The sequence below is a fragment of the Nanorana parkeri genome, unplaced genomic scaffold (genome assembly GCF_000935625.1).
Source record: "Nanorana parkeri isolate BGI_ZX_2015 unplaced genomic scaffold, ASM93562v1 scaffold95, whole genome shotgun sequence".
Taxonomy (NCBI): domain Eukaryota; kingdom Metazoa; phylum Chordata; class Amphibia; order Anura; family Dicroglossidae; genus Nanorana; species Nanorana parkeri.
The window spans coordinates 2,081,087-2,107,390 of record NW_017306363.1 but is presented as its reverse complement, the minus strand read 5'-3'; the positions used below and the strand labels follow the sequence as shown (position 1 = coordinate 2,107,390).

At 48.2% G+C, this 26,304-nt stretch overlaps 1 protein-coding gene across 1 annotated transcript; it reads left to right on the top strand.

The window, feature by feature from the left end:
* The first annotated feature begins 69 nt into the window (after window positions 1–69).
* On the top strand, window positions 70–18,474 carry LOC108783978 (beta-1,3-galactosyltransferase 5-like). Its single transcript, XM_018552696.1, has 2 exons — window positions 70–978; window positions 18,461–18,474. The coding sequence occupies exon 1, from the start codon at window positions 79–81 to the stop codon at window positions 973–975; it is 897 nt and encodes a 298-aa protein (XP_018408198.1). The 5' UTR covers window positions 70–78; the 3' UTR covers window positions 976–978; window positions 18,461–18,474.
* Window positions 18,475–26,304: the final 7,830 nt, after the last annotated feature.

Genomic DNA, 26,304 nt, shown 5'->3' with positions numbered 1-26,304 from the left:
AACTTCATAAATAAATAAATCCTTACTGTAAAATATTGCCACAAACTGTATTGACATTTCTCCTTCTCTATCTGTCAGATGGCTCGGAAGAAGGTGATCTTTGTGACATTCCTATTATTTCCTTGTCTAAGCATGATTGCTTTCTTCATGTACAACGATGGTTTAAAAAGGAACAACTTCAAAAAGCTGCCTGAAGCCAACTGCAAACAAAACCCTCCATATTTGGTGCTGCTGGTGACCACGGCACACGACCAGAAGAAGGTGCGAATGGCCATCCGCAATACATGGGGGAAGGAGCGACTCATCCATGGGAAGAGAGTGGTCACCTACTTCCTCCTTGGCACCAGTTCCACTCCTAGTACAGAAGAAGACCCTATTTCAGAAGAACTTAACACCTACAAAGACTTCATCCAAAAAGACTTCCGAGACACCTATTACAACCTAACTTTGAAAACATTAATGGGCTTAGAATGGGTTACTCAATATTGCCCTCAGACCCACTACATCATGAAGACGGACACTGACATGTTTGTCAATACGTTTTACCTTGTGGAATTGCTCATGCGTAAAAATCAGACTTCAAATCTCTTCACAGGGTTTTTAAAGCTAAACGATGCCCCTATACGTGATGTACGCAGCAAGTGGTACATAAGTAGGAAAGAGTATGATGGTGATAAATACCCCCCGTTTTGTTCAGGTACGGGCTACGTGTTCTCTGTGGATGTTGCCCAAAGGATCTACAAAATATCTTTCTCTGTACCGTTCTTTAAACTGGAGGATGTGTACATGGGTATGTGTCTGGACAAATTGAATATCACGCTGCAGGAACTTCACCAGAAGCGAGTATTTCTTCTAAGCAAACATACTTTCTCTGTGTGTGCCTTTCGGAACCTTGTGACATTGCATGGTGTCCAGCCACAGAAAATTACACTTTATTGGGATGCCTTGCAGAGAACACAAGATGAACGCTGTTAAGATGTACCAGTATTTTTTTTTCCGCTCCATAAGAAGCGAAAATGAGGGGGAAAATGTGCCTGCGTCTTATGGAGCGAATACCTATCGCCCGACGCCCTGGACATACAGTTTCGGGCGCCGGGCAAATCGTTTCTTTTTGTACATTCAGCCCTGCTCCTGAATGTACAATTAGTAATTAGATCCCTTGTATTAAATCGAGTGGCGGCGGCGATCGTGTCCGCCCTCCGCCGTGGTTTTCGGGGGTCCCCTGCTCCTCTGGGGGACCATGACCCGTCACGGTCCCCCATAGGAGCACATCATAGAGCCCCTTGAGCAGACAAAGAACGTCGTTCTTCGTCTGCTCTGTGTGATTACTGAGACGGTGGTGTTCTAATCACAGCACCACCTGTCTCAGCGGTCACTAACTGCAGCTTCTGTGACACAATTTCTGTCACAGAATCCCTGCGTCCTATCGTCCGGAGCGTCTTATAGACCGCAAAATACGGTACTTCCTTTTTTATATGCACATATGGTGAACTTGATTTGCAAACAAAATGAAGGGAATTTATCAAAACTGGAGCAGACAAAATCTGGAGCAGCTGTACATGGCAACCAATCAGCCTCTCTCTTTCATTTTCAAATCTTAAGTGACCAAACTGAAGAGAGAATCTCATTGGCTGCCATGCACATCTGCTCCAGTTTTTGTCTGCTCCAGTTTTGATAAATTCCCCCCAATGTATTTTATGTTTAGTTTTGGACTGAGTGGGTAACTTTTAGGACATCTGTTTTGTTAATGCTCATTGTGGCCTAATTTCTGATGGAATGCTCATTGTGGCCTCCTTCCCATGGCCAATTTCCCGTTGGTTCCCGTTCTTGTGACATTGTTGTCAGCAACACAGGAAGTGAAGGAAAATTTCATTTTTAGGGGACACAAAACTTTTTTTCAGTAGTGTGGTGAAGAATTAAAACCTCTGTCAGCTTTTTATTGCTGTATCCCTGTTAGAGATTTTCCATTACTTCCTGTCCCATGACGCTGTTATCACCAGGACCAGGAAGCTGGGAGAAATCGCCTAAATGGTGCTACATCCATCCATTAAAAATAGACAGATGTTCTAAATTCTATTCTATCTGAAATTAAACGAAAAACACTTGTTATGGTTTTGGGTTACTTTTAATATATTTTAATAATGTTTAGACTGATTTTTAAAAAATATATATTTTACTATTTGAAAATATGATATTTCCCAAATAAAATTGTAAAACGTGACTGAGGCTTCTCAGAGCACCATGGGTCATCTAAAGAGACAGCTAAGTAGAACTTGCCTTAAAGTTGCCTTACCCATATCTTCAAAATAACAACAAAGGCACCTTTAGAAATGTTTAGTAATGACAATCTACAAACAGATATTTATAGATAATTGCCGGATTTTTATTGTTTGCATACCTTATTTTTCTTTTCTTCCCCAGTCTTCTGACAGTGGCCATGTTTACTAAGGGCAGATTAATACATTTTACTTCCTGGAACTCTGGCACATGTGACTAGGACATGTGACCATGCACATCATCTCAGGGGAGGAAAATGCCTTTCCCTGAGATCTCATGAGATTACAGATGAGATTTCCCAGCAATGCTTTGCTGATGTAACCTCCCCAGAATGCAATGCTTGGGCACAATTACATCATTCGTGCCAAAAGTAGACCAGGAAGTGGAATGTTTTTATTGTAAGTAAAATAAAAATATGTTTTTTAGCTAATGAATGTAAGATGATTTCATATCAGCATGCAGAGCTGTATACTGATGTGCATTTTAGTCAAAGGGGGTAAAGGTCCATTTTAAGGCTGGTTTTGTCTGATTGTCACCTTGCATAGAAACCAATATGCTTTGTTTATTTGACTCTTTTACTAGCACATGTACATTGCAGCTTGAACTACAGAGTTTTTTTTACAGGAAGTGGTAACTAGTAATGAGACTGGCCTTGATGAGAACTCAGTTTGCCCAAGCCCACACTAAACTCTGACCGCCACCCCCTCCTCCTGACCCAATTAGTTCCAGGGAGGCACATTCCCCACCCTGCAACCAGAGGCATTTGCCTTTGGCGGCACTTTGCAGGGGGCGGCAAAAAATGACGCTCCCAAATCAGAGAGGCAAGCCAGGCGCACAGAATCAGGCAGCCTCGGCTGCCTAATCAGGCGGCAGCTGGTGGGGCCTGACAATGAGCTGTTGGGTGAAAGAGGCTTTGGGCGGCTCCTGGCTGGAAGAAGAAGCTGGGGGCGGCTCCGGGCTGGAGAAGAAACTGCGGGTGGCTCCAGGCTGGAGGAAGAAGCGGCATGTCCTGGAGGCATGCTGGGGAGCTGCAGGTAAGAGGAGCAACACACGTGCAGGGAAAGGGACCCTGCACAGCCCACCATAGATCCTGCACAGCCCACCTGAGAGTCTCTGTGCAGGGTCTATGGTGGGCTGTGCAGGGTCTATGGTGGGCTGTGTGGGGTCTATGGTAGGCTGTGCAAGGTCTATGGTGGGGTTCGTGGGCTCTATGGTGGGCTCTGTGGGGTCTACGGTGGTCTCAGCCTGAGACCCTGCAGAGCCCACCAGAGATCCTTTACAGCCCTCCTGAGACTAGACATGTGCATTCGGATTCGGACGAATCTGAAAATCAACAAAATTCAGTTGATTCGGCGGTTCGTCCAAATCCGAAATACCTAAATTATTATATGTCCAAATATACTAAAACTATATTCGGACATACATAAATTCATTTGCAGAACGAGCAGTGGCCATATTGGCCGTTGAACATACGGGCACCGCCAGGGGCATAACTAGAAATCACAGGGCCCCATAGCAAAAATATGGGGCCCCGTGATTGCTAGTTATGCCACTCGCAGAGCCCACCGGAGAGTGACCCTCCAGAGCCCACCATAGACTCTCTATAGTGGGCTCTGCAGGGTGTGAGATCTCTTACCTGTCAGTGCTGTCCGCCTCTGTGGTCGCCGGGCCCCGACTCCTGTTCCGTCCTGGGCCCCACCTCCTCTGCTATCAACAGGCCCCGCCGCCTCTTACATCACTGGCCCCACCTGCTCTTAGGTCGCTGGCCAGTGATGTAAGAGGAGGCGGGGTTGCTCTTAGGCGGGCCCCGGCTCCTCCTTCTTTCCAAACACCGCTCTCATCTTCCGCAGCGGCTGGCTGTCACTGACACAGCTCCGCAGCGATTATCGCATGTGTGTGGGCACTTTTAGACAGGAGCCAATTAACCTACCAGCATGTCTTTGAAGTGTGGGAGGAAAGCGGAGTACCCGGAGGAAACCCACGCAAGCACAGGGAGAACATGCAAACTCCTTGCAGATAGTGACTTGGCCAGGATTCGAACCAGGGACGCCCAGTGCTGCAAGGCAGAGGCGCTAACCACTGCTAATAGGAAGGAGATTAAGGAACTCGCATTGCCACTTCCTGGATGGATATGAGATTACATAATATTCATATGATTAGCATACTTACCTCACAACACATATTTTTTTAGTTCTGATCACAATAAATACAGAATTACAAATACAGTATAATAGTCATGGCTCTGAGCTGTAATACAAGACTGTCTTATACACAGGCTAGGGCAAGCTAAGGATCAGACAATTGGCTTCATGAATATTAGATCAGTCTCTGGTCTGCTCACATGACCTCTCTTTTCAGGAACAGAAAGCAAAAGGACAACAGGACGTCCATTATTCTATAATTGCCAATAAACAGTTGAGAGTTATGTCACCCTCTAAATATCATTTCTCCGGCTTTAAATTCCTGTTCCATGAAGATAATTGAACTCAGCTCGCCCCCTTGTGGCCACATTGAGAAAAACCATAGAAAAATTTAATTTGTTATCTCGTCCCCATTTATGTTGTAAGGGAATAACATCTCAGACTCCATATAGCAGGAGTTCTCACCAGGGTTCTGTGGGGTTTAACCAGTCTGGTGAGACCCCACAGTGCCCCAGTAAGACCCCCAAAGAGCCCTGGTGAGACCCCACAGAGCCCTGAATAACCCAGGTCTCTGTAGGGTCTCACCAGGGCTCTGTGGGGTCTCATCAGCCTGGTTAGACCCCTCAGAGCCCTGGTGAGACCCCCACAGAGCCCTGCTTAAACCAGGGCTCTGTAGGGTCTCACCAGCCTGATTATACCCCTCAGAGCCCTAGTGAGACCCCACAGAGCCCTGGTTAAACCAGGGCTCTGTGGGGTCTCACCAGGGCTCCAAGGGATCTCACCAGCCTGGTTAGACCCCACAGAGCCCTGGTGAGACCCCCAAAGAGCCCTGGTTAAACCAGGGTTCTGTAGGGTCTCACCAACACAAGGGTTCTGTAGGGTCTTGCCAGGGCTCTGTAGGGTTTAACCAGGAATAGTGAGAACCAACAGAGCCCTACTTTAACCAGAGCCATGTGGGGTTTAACCAGGCTGGTGGGACAACCAGAGAGCCCTGGTGAGACCCCTCAGAGCCCTGTTGAGACCCCACAGATCCTTGGTTAAACCAGGGCTCTGTAAGGCCCCCAGGGCTCTGTAGGGTCCCACCAGGGCTCTTTCTCCCCAGGGCTCCCACCATGGCTTTGTCGGGTCTCACCAGCCTGATTAGACCCCTCAGAGCCCTGGTACAAGGGCTCTGTGGGTTCTCACCTGGGCTCCGAGGTGGTCTCACCAGGGTAGCAGGGCTCTGTGGGGTCTCAACAGCCTTGTTAGACCCCATAGTCCCCTGGTGAGACCCCACAGAGCCCTGGTGAGACCCCACAGCGCCCTGGTCTCACCAGGGCACTGTGGGATCTCACAAGCACCAGGGCTCCAGGGTCTCACCAGGGCTGCATGGGGTCTCACAATGGCTTTGTGGGGTCTCACCAAGGCTCTCTGGGTCCCTGCCCCCGAGTCTACACAATCAACTTTTGCTGATTCACCCCAATACCAAAAAAACCATCAATGGACCCTACCGACATTAACAATCTCACACCAATCTCCTTAATGTGGTTCTCCTCTTACCTATCTAAGCGCTCCTTTAGTGTCACCTACAAATCTACCTTCTCCCCGCCTCTTCCTCTTACTGTAGGGGTCCCCCAAGGCTCTGTCCTGGACCCCTTCTCTTCTCTATCTACACCTCCTCTCTTGGTCAGTTAATAACCTCACATGGCTTCCAATACCATCTCTATGCCGATGACACTCAAATCTATTTCTCTACTCCGCAACTCTCCCCCTCTGTGTCCTCTAGTGTCACTAATCTACTAACTGACATATTAGTCTGGATGTCGCAACATTTCTTAAAACTCAACCTTTCAAAAACTGAGCTCCCTTGAGATTGTTAACACAACTATCCAGCCCTCCCCTAATGCCAAGGTCCTAGGTGTCATCCTTGACTCGGACCTCACCTTTTTTTTCCCCACATCCATTCACTATCCAAATCCTGCCGCTGTCATGATAAAATTAAAAATATTAACAACCACTTACAAAGCCATACACAACTCTGGCCCCGGCTATATCTCCGACCTGGTCTCAAAGTAATACCATAACTGTCCCCTACACTCTTCACAAGACCTCCTGCTCTCCAGCTTCCTCATCAACTCCTCCCATGCTCGCCTCCAGGACTTCACTAGAGTCTCTCCCATCCTATGGAACTCTCTACCCCAACCTGTCCGACTATCTCCCACTCTGACTGCCTTTAGGCGATCCCTTAAGACTCATCTCTTCAGGGAAGTCTATCCCACCTCAACCTAACCACTGAACAATCACTTTCTCAAACAATCATCCCCGCACAGCTACCTCCTCATGTATCACTTCCCCCTCCCTTTTAGATTGTAAGCCCTCACAGGCAGGGCCCTCCTTACCATCTTGTCTTGAATTGAATTGTGACTGTAATGTCTTCCTTATATTGTAAAGCGCTGTGCAAACTATTGGCGCCATATAAATCCTGTATAATAATAATAATAATAATACACTGGTACAGCCATTTCCAACATAACCTGAAAGTTGGAAACTTGGAGTTTGAAATATTTTATATAAAAACAAACAGAAACTGGAGATAGACAACCGATGGCATTATACCACTAAGTAAGCATACATATGCAATCAATGGAAGGAGTGGCAGAGGTAGACCAAGCACACTTCGGACACGCACTTATCACAAACCTATGATTCAGAGTTTCATAGTGATTTTTGTTTTCGATGGTGGTAAACCTGCCAGAATACACCTTGGCTGAAGCAGAGGGGTCTTTCTTTTGCAATCCTGACCCCTCTGGGTAAGTTTACAGTTGTCAGTGATTTGTTTCTCTACAGTAGGGAACTTATTTAAGAAAACGAATACACAACCAATTTAATCAATGGTATGGACCTATGTATGCATCCTATGGACAGGGAACCGCTTCATCACCTTCTGATACTGTGCCAGGAAAGTAAGATGAAGTGCCAGAAAAATATGTAAGATAACTTGTTATCCCTCCAACAATATTCACTAGATTAAAGTCCAGCTGTTGGAACATTTTTTCAATGGGCGAATGATGTGACGGATGCGGCCAGTTCGAACCCACTGTACGTCACCAACACATGACTATACGCAGCTCCAAACCCAGTGGCATAACAACCGGGGGGGCTCTTCAGTGATCACCCGACCTCTGCCTAGCAACTGACGACGTGGGTGGGCGGGCCAGCCAGTCTAAAAAAACATGACAGGCTCCTTGCTTTGGAGACAGACAGAGCCTCACTGCACTGCTCCTCCCATGCCACTGTATAGCTCATGGGAGCAGGGGACACCTCTGCAACAACGCGGGCAGCTTCCTCCCCCCATTCATTTAACATGTTTGAAACAGCAACCACAGGTATGTTTATACCTAAGCACATGTGGACGTTTAATGTTTTTTTTCTTTTGTTTTTGTGCATGTTATTACACAATTGCTTTTTTTTAGGGATGCACCGATACCAGTGTCGGTATTGGTGCCAATACTGGGCATTTTCATGAGAATGCGCCAATTACTAAGCACCAATACCGACACTTAACTTTTCTTTTTTAATCATTTAATTTTTTAATATGTTCAGCTTCCCTTAGGTCCCTCACTTGCTATCTGGAAGTCCCATTAAGGAAGCCAGGCGGTGTCTAATGACTCGCCACCTGGCTTTCTGATTAGCCGGGTGCGTGTAAAGACTCGCCACCCGGCTTCCCGATTAGCAGGGGAGCCGTCTCCGTGGTCCCTCGTCACCAGGTGATGAGAAAGCATGGAGCTGGCTTTCTGGCTAATCAGGAAGCTGGGTGCCGTGTAATGATGTGTTGCCCGGCTCCCTGATTGGCCAAGAGCATTAAGCCAGCTTTCTGGACAATCAGAAAGCCGGGGCAGGGGAGGGGTGTAATGACATGCTGCCTGGTTTCCTGATTGGCCGGGAAGCCGGCTCCATGCTCCCTTGTGAAAAGGGGTGAATTGAGCTGGCTTCCCAGCCAATCAGGAAGCAGGGCAGCGTGTAATGACTTGCTGCCTAGCTTCCTGATACCAGAAGCTCAAGTATCGGGCTAGACATCGGAACATTTGGGTGAGTACGAGTACTCCCCCAAATACTCAGCATCGGCAACGATACCGATACTAGTAAGGAGGGTTAATTTGTGTCTTTAGGCTTCTGGATCTCCTAACCTACTCATTTTTAGGATATACAGATTTTATTTTAAGAGGCACCACCATACAAATATATATATAGTGGCATTGCATGGCAATACCACGGTGTTATGTGGCCTCAAAGTGACCCAGGATTCTCAGCCAGAGGGGCTGAGTGGCTCCAGGAAGCAATTGCTTGTATCAGGAAAGAGCTGGCTTTTTAGTCCTTTCCAGGTTTTCTGGATCATAGTTGGGATCCTGGAGCAGGGAGATTTCTTAGAGGTCTGGGTGGGATGAAATCTCCATTCCTGGGTTCATGGTTTAGTAGCGACCAGCACCTAATTGTCCACCTGTGTACAACCCTCATGAAGAGGGTACTGGGATGTATTGAGGGCCCCACCTGGGAGACAGGAGAACTCCACTTAGGAATCAGAGTGGAGGCCAGTGACGCAGCGTTAGCACTAGGGTTGCACAGATACCAAGTACAGTACTCGGTACAAGTACGTGTACATGTACCGATACTTTTGAGCTCTAAGACTACACTAGAGAAAAATTCAAAAATTAGGAGGCAGCTGTCATTTGTAAGGAGCACACGGAGCTCCTGGGATTTGTATAGCTCTGTTTTAATGTATGATTTTGTTTTTATAAATATAAATAAAGGGATGCACCGATACCAGTTTTGCGAGTACGAGTACTGGTACTTGCCGAGTACTTACAAGTACGAGTACTGATACATTTTTGTTTATTGTCATGTGACAGTTTTTCTAAAACAATACAGACTAATGATTTCAGGACAGTGGTGGAGTGCCAGAGCCAGGTCCCAGCTGCAACCGCTGCAACCCTGGTAGTTCTCATGAAAATGCCAAGTATCTGCACTGGTACTCGAAAAGTATTTGTGCATCCCTAGTTAGCACGTTATTGAGGTCGTCTGGAGGAAACAGACAGTGGCCCTGCGAATTGTGGTCGGAGCAGCAGTGCTGCAAAACAAAACTATTAAAAGACTGGGACACCGTGAGTGTGTGGGACAACTTGGTGTATATATTCTGCTGAGAACAAGCTATTTTATGTTGCGTTTCCTTGATTATCTACTGTTGAAAGAATAATAAAGACTTTTGTTAATTGAAAAAACTCTGAGTGCTCTGTGAGCTCCCCAACATCACAATAACGGAAAATTGTATCTTACCTATCGGTAATTTTCCTTTCCTGGTGCATCATGGCAGCACACAGTGGGTTAACGCTCCGCCTCTTAACCCCATAGGACAAGCCCTCTTTAAATCTTGACCCCTGTGGCTTGGTCCCTCATTCTTGTTAAAATCACGAGCCATGCAGGGTGGGTCCCGTGTGCTGCCATGATGCACCAGGAAAGGAAAATTACCGATAGGTAAGTATACAATTTTCCGTTTTCCTGGCACATCATGGCAGCACACAGTGGGACATAGAAATCACACAGGGAGGGAGTACTGCAAAAGGAAGTTTAATAACAGGAGTATAACTAAACAGAGGAGCCAGCGGAAATAACCGTCCGGCCAAAGGCTACAGTGGTGAGAACAGCAGGATCCATTCGGTAATGCCGAACAAAAGTACTTCGGGAAGACCAAGTAGCTGCTTTGCAAATTGTTTCAGCTGACACACTGGCAGATGCTGCCCATGAAGTGGCCACTCCTCAAGTAGAATGTGCTCTAACGTCTTGGGGTGCTGGAAGGCCTTGAACCACATACGCCTTGTGGATCACTTTTACCAGCCATGAAGCCAGAGTTCTGTTGGTGGCCGCCTGGCCCCTCCTAGCGCCTCCAGGGAGAATTAAAAGATTCCAAGCGATTCTAAAGCCACGTGTGACTTCGATATAGTGCCTCAGCGAGGCAGTGACATCTAGCGGGTGAGGTTCCCCGGCCTCTCCCACCAGGGAAGGGATAACGATCTCTTGGTTCATATGGAATGAAGAAGCGACCTTCGGTAGAAAGGTCGAGTTGGGGCGTAGTACAGCGCGATCCGGAAAGAACAGACAGTAGGGTGGATCTACCATCAACGCCTGCAGTTCAGAGACACACCTTGCGGAGGTAATAGCCACCAGAAATGCCACTTTGAGAGTGAGGTGCCATACCGAGGCCTGTGACAACGGGTGAAATGGAGAGCGTGCAAGAGACTTCAACACCACCGCCAGATCCCATTGGGGAAAGGACAATGTTCTGGGAGGTTTCAGTTTAAGACATGCTTTGAGAAATTGCCTCACTAGCGGGTTAAACGACCATCTGATGTTCGTGAGTGCAGAAAGGGCTGAAAAACATGGACCCTGAGGGTGTTCTAGCTTAGGCCCAGGTCCAGCCCCGATTGGAGAAAACTGAGCACATGATTGATGGAAGGTGAAGATGGGTCAAATCCGTCCTTGGCGGCCATATGGAGGAATCTACGCCAAATGTGTTGGTAGGTAGAGTTCGTAGAACCTTTCCTGGCCTGCAGCAAGGTGTTGATCACAGATTGGGAGAAGCCTAAGGTGAGTAGTTTGTCCCTCTCACTTTCCAGGCCGCCAACCTCAGAGCGGATGGGTGAGGATGGAGGAACTGGCCCTGACTGAGAAGGTCCTCCCTCTGTGGGAAGAAAAATGCAGGCTCCAGGCTGAGGTGCAGAAGCAGGGGGAACCAAGGCCTCCTCGGCCAATAAGGAATCACTGCTATGATCACCCCCTGAAAGCGGGATATCCTCTGAAGAAGTCTCCCTATGAGGGGAAGAGGGGAATAGGCATACCTATACCTATACCGTGCGCATTTCCTGTTCACCGGAGGGGCAACAGGTCGATCTGGAGAAGGCCCCACTTCGTGACTATTTGACGGAAGACTTCCAGATGGAGGGACCACTCGTGCGTCCCTACCATGGAGCGACTGAGGTAGTCGGCCAGGGTGTTCTGGTGTCCTGGTAGATACACTGCTTGGAGGTTCCATACATTCGCCTGGGCCCAGCACATGACAGGCTCCACTTCCAACATCATTGAGCGGCTGTGGGTACCCTCCTGCCTTCGAATGTATGCCACCGCTACCCTGTTGTCCAGTTGCATTTGAACGGACATGCCCTGTAGGTGAGAGGCGAATGCTCGCAGCGCCTGGAAGGCTGCCCTCATCTCCAACACGTTGGAGCTGACGAGCTGACGAGAATCTCCACTCGCCCTGAGCAACCAGATGGTTGTAGTGGTCCCCCAGCCCGAATGGCTGGCATCCGAGGTGACTAGGACTGGTTGTGGGGGAGAGATCAGGTGGAATTTGAGGAGGTTCTGCCGTCGAGTCCACCACCATAAGGATGACTTCATCCTGTGGGAGATCCTGATGTTCTGAGAAAGACTGACCTTGTTCCATTGGTGTAGAAACCCCAATTGAAAACCCCTCAGATGCCAGTGCGCCCACCTTACCTTTGGAATAGTGGATGAGAGCGTCCCGATCAGACTGAGGCATCTTGAAGCAGGCGTCCGACAAACGGACATCATGTGTAAAGCTTTTAGCTGAACACTCTCCACCTTTCCCTCTGGGAGCGAGATGGTATTCCGAGCCGTGTTTAGGAGAGCCCCCAGAAAGACCATGGATCTTGACGGGGTAAGCTGTGACTTGTGGTCGTTTACCAGCCACCCGAACCTTTGGAGCGTGGAAAGGAGAGTCTGTTGATGAACCATTAACACCTTGTCCTGGGCGAGAAGGATGATATCGTCCAGGTAATGATTCACTCTGAGGCCCTGCTTCGAAGAAGTGCGATGACCGGAAGGAGAACCTTGGTGAAGGTTCTGGGAGCTGTACAGATTCCAAAAGGGAGGCAGCAGAACTGGAAATGAAGACCGCAGAAGGAGAAGCGGAGATACCTCTGAAACCTGGGATGGATGGGGACGTGAAGGTAGGCGTCCGCCAGGTCGATGGACGACATCCAGTCCCCGGGTCCTATAAGTGGAAGGATGGTTTGGAGCGATTCCATGTGAAACCGTGGGACAACGATGTACCTGTTGAACCTTTTTAAGTCCAATACTGGTCTGAGATCCCCAGACTTCTTCTTGACTAAAAAGAGAGGAGAATAAACTCCCATGAGTTTTTCCTCTTGAGGTACTGGCGTGATTCCCTGTTTCTCCAGCAGGGCCTGAATGTAGTGAAGAAAAAGCGTTTTCCGCTCTGAGGAGTCTGGAACCTGCGTGGAAATATAGCGAGCACGCGGGGGGGGGGGGGGGGGGGGGTGTAGGTTAAACCTCCAACGATGCCCCTTTGAGACCGTATGCAGCACTCAGGTGTCTTAGATGGCAGCTTTCCAAGTCTGGGAGAAAAAACGAAGGCGAGCACCCACTGGAGGTGGTGGGGAGCCATAACTGTCAAAAAGACTTCTTCGCATCCTGTCCAGAAGAAGGGTTCTGTTTAGGGAACTTGAATAGTGAAGACTGAGTGCCCTTCCAGTTGCGTCGGAACTCACGGCCTGGGCGATAGGATCTAGCATCTCTTGACCTGTCAGTTGAAAACCTCTTGTTTGCAAATTGCCCCGGCCGCTTAAATGGTTTCTTATTCTGCGGCAGAAGACCAGCTTCCCACCAAAAAGATTGGATCCATCAAAGGATATCTTGCACCAGGCGGTCTTAGAGGAGTTATCCTCTACCCAAGGCTTAAGCCAGAGTCCTGAAGGGCAGAGATAATCTGTTCCGTGTCCACATTCTCCCGCAGTGCCCTTTCTATGTTGTTGAGTCAGAAGGCCACTGCTCTGGACACTGACTTGAGAACTATTGCCGGCTGGCAGGCGCCTCCTGCGGCTGAGTACACTCTTTTCAGATCTAGGTCGATCTTGCGCTCTAAGGGATCCCAAAAGGAGACTGCATTATCCATAGGAAGCGTAATATGGCGTGCAAGACGCATAACTGCAGCGTTCACCACGGGTGGATTAATTAGGCTGGAGATATCCTCCTCTTTAAGAGGGTACAGCTTGGCTAACCGGTTGGCCAGATTTGGTTTCTTCTCTATCTTCCTCCATTCCTCATAGACGATCCCTTTTATTTCTTCCTTAAAAGGAAAGGTGTTAGACACCTTCTGTAAGTGCGGGAAATATTTTCTTGCTGTGGACGCCTCAGCGACCGGATCCTCCCAGCTTAGCGCCTCCTTGACCGCTGTGACATAGGAATCAACCAGGGAAAAATCAAAAGCTGAGCAACCCCATTCCTGAGCGTAGTCCGACTCATTGGAATCCACAGAGCGATCCAACTGCTGAGGTGAAATAGTGGGCCCTGGAGGGACTGGCCTGGCCATCTGTTTTATGCATTCCCTCACGTAACGCTCTACCATGGCCGCTATGTCCCTAGGAGGGGAGTTATGATCCTGTGTCGCTTCGCTCAGGCAATCCTGGCAGACCAGTTTATCCGGCAGCGCTTGCTTGCCGCAGACCCAGCATCCATGTCGCGGGAACCCCCTGGCAGACCGGTGGGTATGTGCAGACCCATGGGTCGAGTGGGATCGACTGCGCTCGTGAGAGCTATGCCTCCTGGGAGAGCGAGATCTGTGTCTGGAGTGCCTCCGACCATGGTGGGCTTCATGAGGTGGGCTGTAATAACATTAAAGAGATTGTTACCACCCCATCCTTTTTGTTTCTCCTTCTTGAGGAAGAACCACCTACCTGGCCCTTACCTATTTGGTGTGGCAGTGTTTGAGGTGGCAGCTGTGTCATCCATAGCTCTGGTGGTAGAGAGAGAGAGAGAGAGAGAGAGAAACACATCAGGACATAAGATCTATTCCCTGCACATGCCAGGGCTACCTAAGGAACCCATGCCCTCTACCCCTATACCTGTAGCGTGGACGAGCAGTCAGAGTAGTTGCGGCAGCAGCAATAACCAACGCCGCTGCCGATTTTAAATGAAAGATATGGCCATCAGACGCCCGCGCATGCGCAGTAGCCCAACGGCCGCCATCTTTGAAGAGATTGTGTCTCCGTCCGCCATGACAGAAAAGCCTATGGCAAACGAAGCGTGCTGGTGCCGACGCCACTGGGGAGGAGGCAGAGCAGACTGACACCAGGGAGCACAGTCAGGGGAGGCAGGGTGAGGCAGGGGAGGCAGAGCCTCACCTAGAATTATGGAGGAAAAACCTGTCAGCTTCAAGTCTGAAGCTGACAGCTTTTTCTCCATTCAGATAGGCTTCTAGCAGGTTACAGAGCAAGGAAAGCCTCCCCGCTGGGTAACCTGTCATGGACGGAGTGCTGCCTGTTAATTACAGGCAGCGCTGCATCCAGCTTTTGACAGGTAGTTCGGTTACACAGCAGCGGGCTTCCCCACTGCTTGTGTAACCTAACTATTGAGGCCAGAGCTGTCACAGCCTCTACTCTTTGTTAGAGGCGTGAGCTCTGTGGATGGCTTGGACCAATGGCAAAGCCAAAAAGAAAAAAAAAACCACTGAGGCCATAGATCTCGATGCCTTAGCAGTGACGAGCAAGTGAGGGACAGGGAGGCTCCTCCCTGTCTCCTCCCTTCCTTCTTTACACTAGCTTTGGGACTGATTGGTGGGTGGGGCTTAGTCTGCCAGGAGCGGGGCTTCAGCTGGCAGGGGGCGGGACGGGACGTGCTGGGGAATGCCTCACCCGAAACAAGGTACCGCATGTCACTGCTGTGCTCTACTAGAAAAGAAAGTACTCATGAATGGAAAAAACTCCAGAGAAAAGGATATGAGTAGAATACAAAAAAAAGACTAGTCAGGAAGAAAAACTGGAAGATAACAATGTGATCAAAAGACACAGTGCTGTGACTGAAACCAGCTCAAACAAACAAAAAATATTTATAATAAAAATATATTTCAAAAAATATACAGCATAAAATATAGAGGAGAAAAGAGTCAAACAACAAGAATTAGATGCCCCGACCCGTAATTTTCATTACAATTTAGGTAAACATCAAGGTGCCAGTTTTATGGTCCAAATGTCAGTGTCCGATACTCTATCTTCTCTGCCTTGCACTTCACCTATATACTGTACATTCATTTCATTTAAGGTGTATGCTAAAAACGGAAGCATTGCACACTTCCTTTGCTTTGATTAATGCAGCACGTTTCAGGAAACCATTTACACAAGTTCTCGAGCAGCTAAAAAGTTTTGCTTTGACAGCAGTCTTTATCTGATGCGATGGCTACGATGGTGAAAGAACAATGGGAACCGCCACAAGAACTCCTCGTGACTTTAAAATGAATTTCCACAATTGCAGGCACATTTTGACTCCCGCTATATGTTTTGTATGTGTTCCTATTCACATGACAAGCCAAAAAATAATTTTGTTTAACATTTTTTTTTTCTTTTTGACCTTTTTAGGTGTCTCTGTTGAGTGGGCCTTTGGACAGACTTCAAGCTTCTCTCTACAAATTCAAAGTGAGAAGAAACTCTGGCTCTCCCTATTGAAAGACTAGGGACACAATCAGGGGCGTCCTTAGCTTTTTTGCCACCTTAGTTGGTGGGGCGCAGGGGTGGGTTTACGGGCGCAGTATCCTGCCAAATTCCTGGCAACCAGTGATGTCACTGGTTGCCAGAAGCTTAGGGGGAAGATGGCAAGAGCGTCCCAGGTTGCTAAGAGCTGGGCGGGGAGATGTGTATGGTCCTTAGACATCTCCCCGCTCGGCTCTTAGCAACCTGAGCCACTCTGGCCAGAAAGGGGGCAAGCAGGCACACTGCAAACATTGTGCAGCAGAGCAGCCATGCCACACTGCCTGCTGCCACCCCATGAGTTGACTCAGACTGCCTCATTATAGAGACAGCCCAGACACTATGAGCTTCCTCTCATTAACATAAAATGCTTCTAGATCTTTAGCCTGCCAGTACAGTTCAGACAGGGTTTATTATGGTTAAAACACCCAACTTCCCCTTGTATTCCAGAGGAAGATTCCGTTTAAAGAAAACACACACAATGCTGTGCTCGATCTCCTATATTGGAGGCCAGGGATGATATCTGGGGTCTAAAAGTCACCTCCAAATGCTGTCACATGTTAGCTGCTGTGTGATAGCAATAAAGTTAGGTGAAAAACATTTTTTTTAAAGTGATACAAAAACAAAAAAATAAAATAAATAAAAATGTACAAAAAATGTAAAACCATCCCCTACGCCCCTGCCATCTGCATGCAAATTAAATTGTGCGCGTAGGGTGTGTAAGTAAACAACGACCGCGCCACATGTTAGTTATTGCCGTGAATGTCGGAGTGAGTGCAATAATTCTAGGTCCATAATTTGTTGTTAAAAGTGAACTATGGGGTAAGTGTTTTTCCCCATAGTTCTCTCTAGAGTCACAGGAGGATATATACTAACCTCCTCCTGTGACCCAAAGCTCAGTATGCTATGCCTGATGAAGGAACCCTGCTTGTGTATTTGACATGAGTTTTGCAATAAATCTACAATTGATGACTCTTTAAGGAATCTGGTGTGCTGGTGACGTTTCTCTTACACAATTTACAACTGGCGGGGCCATCCACAGTCATTCCAAGCACCCTTCCCCTGAATATGGGGATTTCCGGCAAGGAGTGCAACAAGCCTTCTTTATCTGATTCCAAAGCTCAGTATATCGCGGGCTATTCTCCGCGATATACTGAGAGCGCCGCAGCCAGAACGGATCCCGACAATACTGGATCCACCCAGCTGCATGAGTGCCAGCTGGCTCTGCCTATCTAGAGGCAGAGCCAGCTGTGCCTGCCCCCTCCCTGTCTGTTCCTCCACTCAGCGCTGGAGGATCGGAGAGGGGAATCCCTGCGCAGAGCGGTGACTGACAGTCACCGCTCACTGCAGGGAGACGATCAGGGAAGTGAGCAGATCGGTGCATGTTTCTGATCACTTACCGATCAATAGAGCCGACCTGTGACAGCTTCTTTGTCACAGGTCGGCTCTGACTATAAGGATGAGTGGAAAGCACTCAGCTCATAGTTCTCCCTTAACTCTAAATTGATGAGCAGTAAAGACTTTTAGGTCTCCGCCCCACGCCGCAGTGTTTTAAGCGCTGCGGTCAAAGGGCAGATTTTTTCCACTCCTTTTGGTCTTGTCCACATATCCGTACGTATTGGTCTGAAATCACCTCCTTTATGGAGACTGGCTTGGGTTTCCCCAATATATGCAATCCCACTTTTTGTCTATTAGGCCTTTTTGGTGAACTGATGTTGGATGCTAGGGCTCAGACCCTCATCCGTTTACTTTTGTTCTACGCTAAGAAGGCCATCCTTTTGGTATGGGGCAGACCCACGGCACCCTCCCTAAGTTGCTGGAAAAAACTGGTCGATCAGTCCCTACCTCTTTACAAGCTTACCTATGCACAGAGGGGTAGCCTAGACTGCTTTGAACTTATCTGGGGACCATGGTTTTCCTCTACAGCAATTGATCCGGCATAACTGTACTTCATGCTATAGAATGCGGCCTGGAGCTCCAAGTTACCCTGCTGACTCCCCATGTTCATTGTACATCGGTGTGTATCCTTGAATTTCTTATGCCTGTATTGAGACTGTAATTTATCTTTTGTACTGAGACTGTAAACTCATTGTGATTTTTTTTGATTTTATCTCACTGGGTATGTTGCCCGGGTTATCCCTTTTTGTGACCTGTCTAAGTTTTTGCTAAATTTGATAACCTAATAAAAAGCATCTTTTTTTTTTAAAGGCTTTTAGAGCGTTGCCTATGGGCAATTTTGAGTACCATAATTTTTCACCATTGCGGGCCTTTGGATAGACTTCAAAAAATTGGGCATTATATTCTGTTTCTGTGCACTAGAGTTCATTTTAGTGTATTTTATCCTAAAAATATTGCTTTGATAAACATTTACGCAAATTTCGTGCGACATAAGAAATTGCGACAAGCCTTTTTCTATTCTAAAGGGCCTCTGCTTTCAGAAAATAGATCATTGCTTGGGGGTACTAACCTGTTTTCTAGCCAAAAATTCATATCATGTGTGTGCGAAAATTAAAGGAGAACTATGAGGTGAGTGAAAATCACTCATCTTCACAGTTCGAGCCGACGTGCGACCATGAAACTGTCACACGTCGGCTCAATAGATCGGTAAGTGAGCGAACACATACCGTCACTCGCTCACTTCTGGATCCTGTGCCTGCAGAGAGCCGTGACTGACAGTCACCACTCCCCGCAGGGATTCCCCCCCTCCCCTGTCCGATCCTCCAGCGCTGACTGGCGGAACGGATGGGGAGGGTACAGCTGGCTCTGCCTCTAGAAAGGCAGAGCCAGCTGTCACTCACGCAGCTGGGTGGATCTCGAAAAGTAATGTCGGGATCCGTCCCGGCTGCGGCGGTCTCAGTATACCGCGAGCTGTAGCTTGCGATATACTGAGCTTTGGGTCACGGGAGGATGCTAGTTTATGTCCTCCAGTGACCCTTAGGAGAATTATGGGGAAAAACACTTACCCCATAGTTCTCCTTTAAGAAATTGTTCCGGACAGCAAGTGGTTAAAGAAATTTCGTCTTTGGCATTATTCGCCCACAAAGAACGTTCACAGATGTTATTTAATATAAATGTTTATAAATAGATCCCTAGGTGACCAAGGTCAAGTGAGGGATCCCGAGTATTTAATGAATCTTCAGAAGGGTCTTCTTGGCGAGAGCCTCCTGGGACCAAACCCTGTGCAGAGGTAGGAGGTAGGTGCCTAGAAAATTCACAGGTTTTCTTTAAAAACCCAGCAGATCAGTGAATAGACTAAGGGTACGTCAGCCAATTTTTGCCTTTCAAAAGCAAACATTTGTCTAGTTACAGATGCTACACTGCGCCTATTATAACGTTTGTTAGCCAGGAGAGAATGACAGCATATTGTTTTCTATAAAACAAAGGTGCACTTTATGAGTTTAGCCTCAGGGCTCGATGGAAATTCATCAGCAGAGGTCTACAGTCAAGTACTTTCTGCTTTTAGCACAGTCTGTTCCCGCGGCTGTGCAGCGATATCTAGCAACGGTGGCACTTTGTTTACATTATTGGGACGCGTCTATCGGGTTTAGGTTTGCGAGGAAAGCTGGCCACCTGTACCTGGGGATAAAAAAGGAAATTGAAATTCAAAAGCAGATGTGACCTTTAGTGAAAGCCACAGAGGTATATGGAGAATTATATGAGAAAGTCACTTTTTTTCTTTTATTACAGCAGAAAATAATAGAGATGTAAGCGGCGGAAAAATTAGGTTCGGATATTTTGTTATTTCGGGATTCGGATCCGAAATTCAATTCGGTTCGGGTTTCACATTCGTACGACATCCAAATTTTTGTTAGTTTCGGATAAGTTTATGAATATGCGTTTGCGAATACCACAGAAAACCATATACAGATAATAATACTAAAGCTGAGGCTCCTAGACCCGAATGGCATTCAGGAGTCCAAATTTCCGAATTGCTATTGGGGTCTGGGAGCCATATACATATATTACTAAAGCTGAGGCTTCCAGATGGCATTCACAAGCTCCCGAATAGTGATGGGCTGAACACCCCATGTTCAGCCCATGGTATTTGGGAGCTCCTGAATGCAATTAGGAAATTCGGATCCCGAATGCCATTCGGCTCTGGGAGCCATATACTGTGCATATTAGAGGTGCACCGAAATTCAAATTTCAACACAGAAACAAAACCGAAATTTTAAAAAAGTCAGGACGAAACCAACATTTTTTATATTTTATTTATTTTTTATAAACTTTTTTATTTTTTTAATATTTTTTTATTAACTATTTTTATTTTTTACTTTACTTTTAGGGGCTTTGGGGAAATATTAGGAGTCTAAACAGATCCCTGATATTTCCCTTTTAAAATAAAAAAAGAGATTGAGGACACAGAGTCCTCTAGCTCTTTTTCTGCAGCCCCTGTTATAAATGACCAGGAATCCTCTATACTGAGTGTTCCTGATCATTCATAAAATGTGGACAGAGTATGTTTACTATATCCACAATCATGAATGAACAGGAGGGGGTATAGATCACTCCCACTCATTCATAATTGAGGATATAGTAACCATACTCTGTCCTCAATTATGTACAAACACTCAGCGATCACTTATCACTGAGTGTTTGTATGCTGTCACAGCAGGATGAGCGAATGGGGCTCAGCCTGCTGTGACAGCGCTGGCTGTCTCCGCCCACATACCGCTCTGCCGATCCGTGACAGCAAGCTGAGCGGTGTGGGGGGAGAGATGCCGGCCGCTCACAGCGCTCTCCTCCTGCAGCGCTTGGCCGGCTGTCACAGTTTCTCCCCTTCCTGCTGGGACACAGAGCAGCACCCAGCGGGGAGGAGAGAATAGGATGGATGCACCGCTGTATCGGCCAGAAAATTGAACTTTCAGCATTATGCCAAAAGTGCCATTTTCGGCCGATATGTTTCGGTGGCCGATATATCGGTGCATCCCTAGTTTTAACATCTACTACCAGCTGTACCGGGAGTAGGAGTCTGGCACTCTATGTCAAGTGGTCGTGCCCTGCAGAAGAACATCAGCCTGATTAGATTTAGTTGTGGGGGGCCTTGATGAGACCTGTCACCCAGTGCAAAGATGTCCCCTCAACAGGAAGATGATACAATCATCATTTGAAACAGCTTAAAAACCTTTTGACTTTAGTATCACTTTAAATATATACTGATTTTGCTTTAATTTGTCCAATGCACAAAGACTTCATTTGTTTTTTGTACACATTCAGACTTTTCTATTTTTACTGATTAGTGAATAAGAATTATTTTGTAGAAAGCTTAGCGTTGACAAATTCCTGTTCCAGATTCCTGTTACTCTCGACACGGAATTTTCGCCATAAATGGAGACACACCTTTCCCTTTACTGATGATGATTCCTCATAAAGTCCTACCCACCTCGGCTGAGGAACACTGATAAACTGTGCAAAACATCCCCCCCCCCCATTTCCCCTTCTGCATTTCTGCCATTCAGAGAGCAGGCACACCTTTGTTGGTCTAACCCCTTTCACATCCAAAGGTAATTGAAGCCTAGATGTCCAGAAAAATGCATTGTTGAACTTGCGGGAGGAGAACGCTGTGAGCGGCCGGGGTCTCTCCTCCCCGTAACGCTCAGCCTCCTGTCACAGATCAGGAGAGTGGCCATGTGGGCGGAGACAGCCAGCGCTGTCACAGGAGGCCGGCCGGCGGTGTTGGGGAGGAGTCAGCTGTCAGATCGAGCTCTCCTCCCCGCACCGCTCGCCCAGCCTCCTGTGACAGCGTGTCAGAGAGGAGAGCGGGTACAAGCAGTCAGTGATCAGTGATCGCTGAGTGTTTGTAGATAATTGAGGACAGAGTATGGTTACTATATCCTCAAATATGAATGAATGGGAGATATCTACATCACTTCCTGCTCATTCATGATTGTGGATATAGTAAACACACTCTGTCCTCATGTTATGAATGATCAGGAACTCAGTATAGAGGCTTCCTGTTCATTAATAACAGGGGATGCAGAAAAAGAAATTGAGGACTCTGTGTTCTCAATCTCTTTTTCTATTATGACCTGACCTGACCGGACACGACGAACTCCCACCGCAAAATTACATTCTGACAGATGCCGGAAAAATTACATTACCGCTAGCTCCGCCCAACTGTTTACATTTGTCCCAGCATCTGTCACAGTCTTCCCACAGGTCCCAGACAAATCAAAATAAATGTGCGGATTCGGTTTAGACGTCATGGCCGGCTCCACCCACTTGTTATCATTCAGTGGCAGCCCAGTCTCCTAAAATGACCTGAGGACGCTGGGCTGTCAGTGAATAACAACAACCGAGCAGAGCCAATTGTTTACATTTGCAAGGAGAATGTTAGGCCACGCACCACACAACGCATGGCCGAGCAGCTGCGTTCAAGTCTTACATCACCAATTGCAATGCAAAGCGTCGGATGCCGTGGTGTAAAGCACGCCGCCACTGGACTCTAGAGAAGTGGAGACGTGTTCTCTGGAGTGACGAATCACGCTTCTCTGTCCGGCAATCTGATGGGCGTGTCTGGGTTTGGCGGTTGCCAGGAGAACGGTATTTGCCTGACTGCATTGTGCCAAGTGAAAGTTTGGTGGAGGGGGGATTATGGTGTCGGGGGTTGTTTTTCAGGGGTTGGGCTTGGCCCCTTAGTTTAGTGAAGGGAACTCTTAAGACATCAGCATACCAAGACATTCTGGACAATTTCATGCTCCCAACTTTGTGAAAATAGTTTGGGGACGGCCCCTTCATGTTCCAACATGTCTCCGCACCAGTGCACAAAGCAAGGTCCATAAAGACATGGATGAGCGAGTTTGGGGTGGAGGAACTTGACTGGCCTGCACAGAGTCCTGACCTCAACCCGATAGAACACCTTTGGGATGAATTAGAGTGGAGACTGCGAGCCAGGCCTTCTCGTCCAGCATCAGTACCTGACCTCACAAATGGTCCAACATTCCCATAGACACACTCCTAAACCGCTGGTGCCTCCTGAGTCTCTAAATGGGAGTGAGCAGCCGCCCGATTAGAGATTGTGTATAGATGTCACCAGCACACCAAAATCCTTCTTAGGATAAGCAAACGTTCATTTATTGAAGTTCCTTGTCATATAAACAATAGTTGTTTATATGACAAGGAACTTCAATAAATGACAATTGCTGATATTTGCGGCGCCACTCGCAGTCACTGCGAGCACCCTGCCTGATAGGGTAACTATCAGGCAGGTATGGCAGAACAGTGTCCAGAACAACCTTATGAAGGTGTGTTTATCACTCAGGGCCCGTTCACACTATCCAGTGCGTTCATCGCACAGTCTCATGGGATGAACGTAATGGATCGCATAAACAAAGGCTTATTCTGGGATGGGAGGGGGCGTGGTGGCTCCATTCATGTCAATGGCGCTGCAGACATGCTTCCCAACCACACTGGAACATGTGGTACCTCAATGCACTGCGTACCAGTGCGGTGTGATCGCAAAAAATCAGGCATGCCCTATTTTTTTGTGATTGCACTGCACTAGAACACAGTGAGGGGAATTTATCAAACTGGAGCAGCGGTGCATGGCAACCAATCGGCACCTCTCACTCATTTTCAAATGTTGAACTGAGGAGAGAAGCTGATTGGTTCCCATGCACAGCTGCACCAGTTTTTACAAACCTCCCCAGTGCATTGTGGTACCACACGTTCCAGTGTGGGTGGGAGGCATGTTTGCAGTGCCTACCACCACACCCCCTCCCACCCAGGAAGCGTTTGTTTATGTGATCCAGTGTGTTCAACCCATGGGACTGTGTGGGGAATGCACTGGATAGCGTGAACGGGCCCTCAACTGAGTGTAAGGGCTTGTTCACACTAAATCCAGTGTATTCCAGCACAGTTTGTTGCTGAAGCACAGTGGATTGCATAATTACAGCCTCCCTGCGTTCTGGGGTTGAAGAGTGTGTGGTGGTGCATTCAAGTCAATGGCACCGCAGCCACACCTCCCGACCTGCACTTGCACCGGAACGCATGCCACACCGATGCCCACGGAGTAATGTGATCGCAAAAAATAGTGCAAGCAATCGCACCGTTGTGCCACGCGTTCCGGTGTGGGCGATTGCACTGACAGTCACCACCCTCTGCGGGGAAATGATCGAGAAGTGAGCGGATCGGTGCATGTTTCTGCTCACTTCCCGATCGATAGAGCTGACCTGTGACAGCTTCTTTGTCACAAATCGGCTCTAACTATGAAGATGAGTGGACATCACTCATCTTATAGTTCTCCTTTAAGGGCCGAGTCACACCATAAAGAGTGCGTTCCAGAGCATTCGGCCTCTGGTATGCAACCCAGCCGGCTCACTTTGTTTTGGGGTGGGAGGGGGCGTGGTGGTGCATTCTAGTCAATGGCACCGAAGCCATGCCTTATAGTACAACAGGAACGACAACCGGTCCCCGTCAGACAATGGGGCAGCCGCTCCACCAATTCCAAACATCCCCGCCAAGCAGACGAGCACGCCGTCCAAGTGAGCGCCCGTGCCGACCGACTGCCGAATCAGCGCTGCTGAGATCCCAACGCCACCCTCCAAAAATGCCCAGAACAGGAAAACCCCTGCCGCTCCCGGTGCCAGCAACCAGAACCCTTCCCACTGAAAACGAGACATTGCATCAGCAACCGCATTCTGGACCCCAGGAACATGCACTGCTTTTACAAAACAATTGAGACGCAAGCAAGGAAGAACCAAATGCAGTAACAAATGCACCACCGGAGGCGACAAAGCAGATAACCGGTTCACCGCCTCCCCAAAGCCCATAGAATCACAGTGGAAACAAAGATGACGAGCACGAAAAACGCTCCTGCCAAACCACCATGGCCACAATGATGGAAAACAATTCCAAAAGTGCCAAATTGCCCCCCCAAGAAAAAAAACCCGCCTCGCGCCAATCCTCCGACCATGCCTCGGCGCCCAGGCCCCCTGGCAATAAGCCCCCAAACCCGTGCTGCTTGCCACGTCCGTGCACCACTCGAGGTCAAAAGCCAACACCACAGGTGCCACCCCCAATGATCTACTGTTATAAGTCCCTAGGAACGCTTCCTAAACCGCCAAATCCGCCCTGTGCTCGCCAGTCAAACGAATAAATTGACATGTTAATGAGATCCCTGCCGCAGCCCACACCAACGCCGATTGAAAAACCTCCCCATCGGCATGATGCGACAGGCGAAGTACGATGTCCCCAAAAGAGATCGAAGCAGGCGGAGACGCGCCCTCCGAGCCACATCCACCTTCCTTTGCAGATCAACGAGCTTGTCCTGCGGCCAGCGGCATTCCACTGCCCGAGCATCAATGATGACACCCGAAAACTCAAGTTAGGTCACAGGACCCTCAGTTGCGCCGTGCGCCAGCGGAACAACAAATCCCCTGGCCACTCGTTCTAAAGTAATCAACCACACCGAACAGATGGGGAACCCGCCGGGCCAACGCACAAAAATCGTCCAAGTAGTGGATGATGGGCGACACCCGAGCCACATCGCGCACCACCCATTTGACAAACGTACTAAACTTGTCAAAAAGGAACAGGAGATCGAACACCCCATAGGCAAACAAGCAATAAAATAACACCCATCCCACTGACAACCAAGCAAGCGTTGGCGATCAGGGTGCATAGGGAGAAACCGAAACGCGGATGCAATATCCGCCTTCACCATCAGCAGCCCCTTGCCAGAACGCTGCACCCATGCCACCGCCATGTCGAACGAGGTATAGGACACGAAGCATAAATCCGGACTAATAGCACTGTTAACCGACACACCCTTTGAGTATGACAAGTGGTGCCTAAGCCGAAATTGAGAGGCTCCTTCTTGATAACCACGCCCAAGGGGGGCACACTCAGCACGGGAATAGGTAGGGCCGCAAACGGCCCGCCATACTGCCCAGTTCAACCCCCCTGACCAATTTGGCCGAGCCAACCCAAGGATAAAGAAACGCCGATTCTGAAATTCCCGGGGACAGAGGCTGGGACAGGAGTGACAGGACAAGGAATACGAAAAACCAGACTAAAGCAATCCCGCAGAAAATCGCATCCGCCCTCCTGGGATCATCCATATAGCAAAATAACGCCGAACAACTCTCCGGCGCCCGCTTCCCAATTACACTGGCCAAAATGGTGAACGCCTGCAACCAGTTCGCAAACATGAATGAGACGACAACAACGCTTCTCCTCCTCCTATGCACTCTCATCCGTTGTACCCTTCTCAATATTCAAGTATTTCAATGGCAAAAGGGGAAATAGCATTCTGCCCCTACCCTCTCCGTCCCCCTACCGGACCCCACCCCGTTAGAAAGTGAAGAAAAAGAAAGAGGCTCACCAGGCTGCCGCAGCACCGGGCTGCGTCCAGCCGC

What these genes read in the sequence shown, in the direction of transcription:
- LOC108783978 (XM_018552696.1), top strand. Translation starts at nt 79, where the DNA reads ATGGCTCGGAAGAAGGTGATCTTTGTGACATTCCTATTATTTCCTTGT.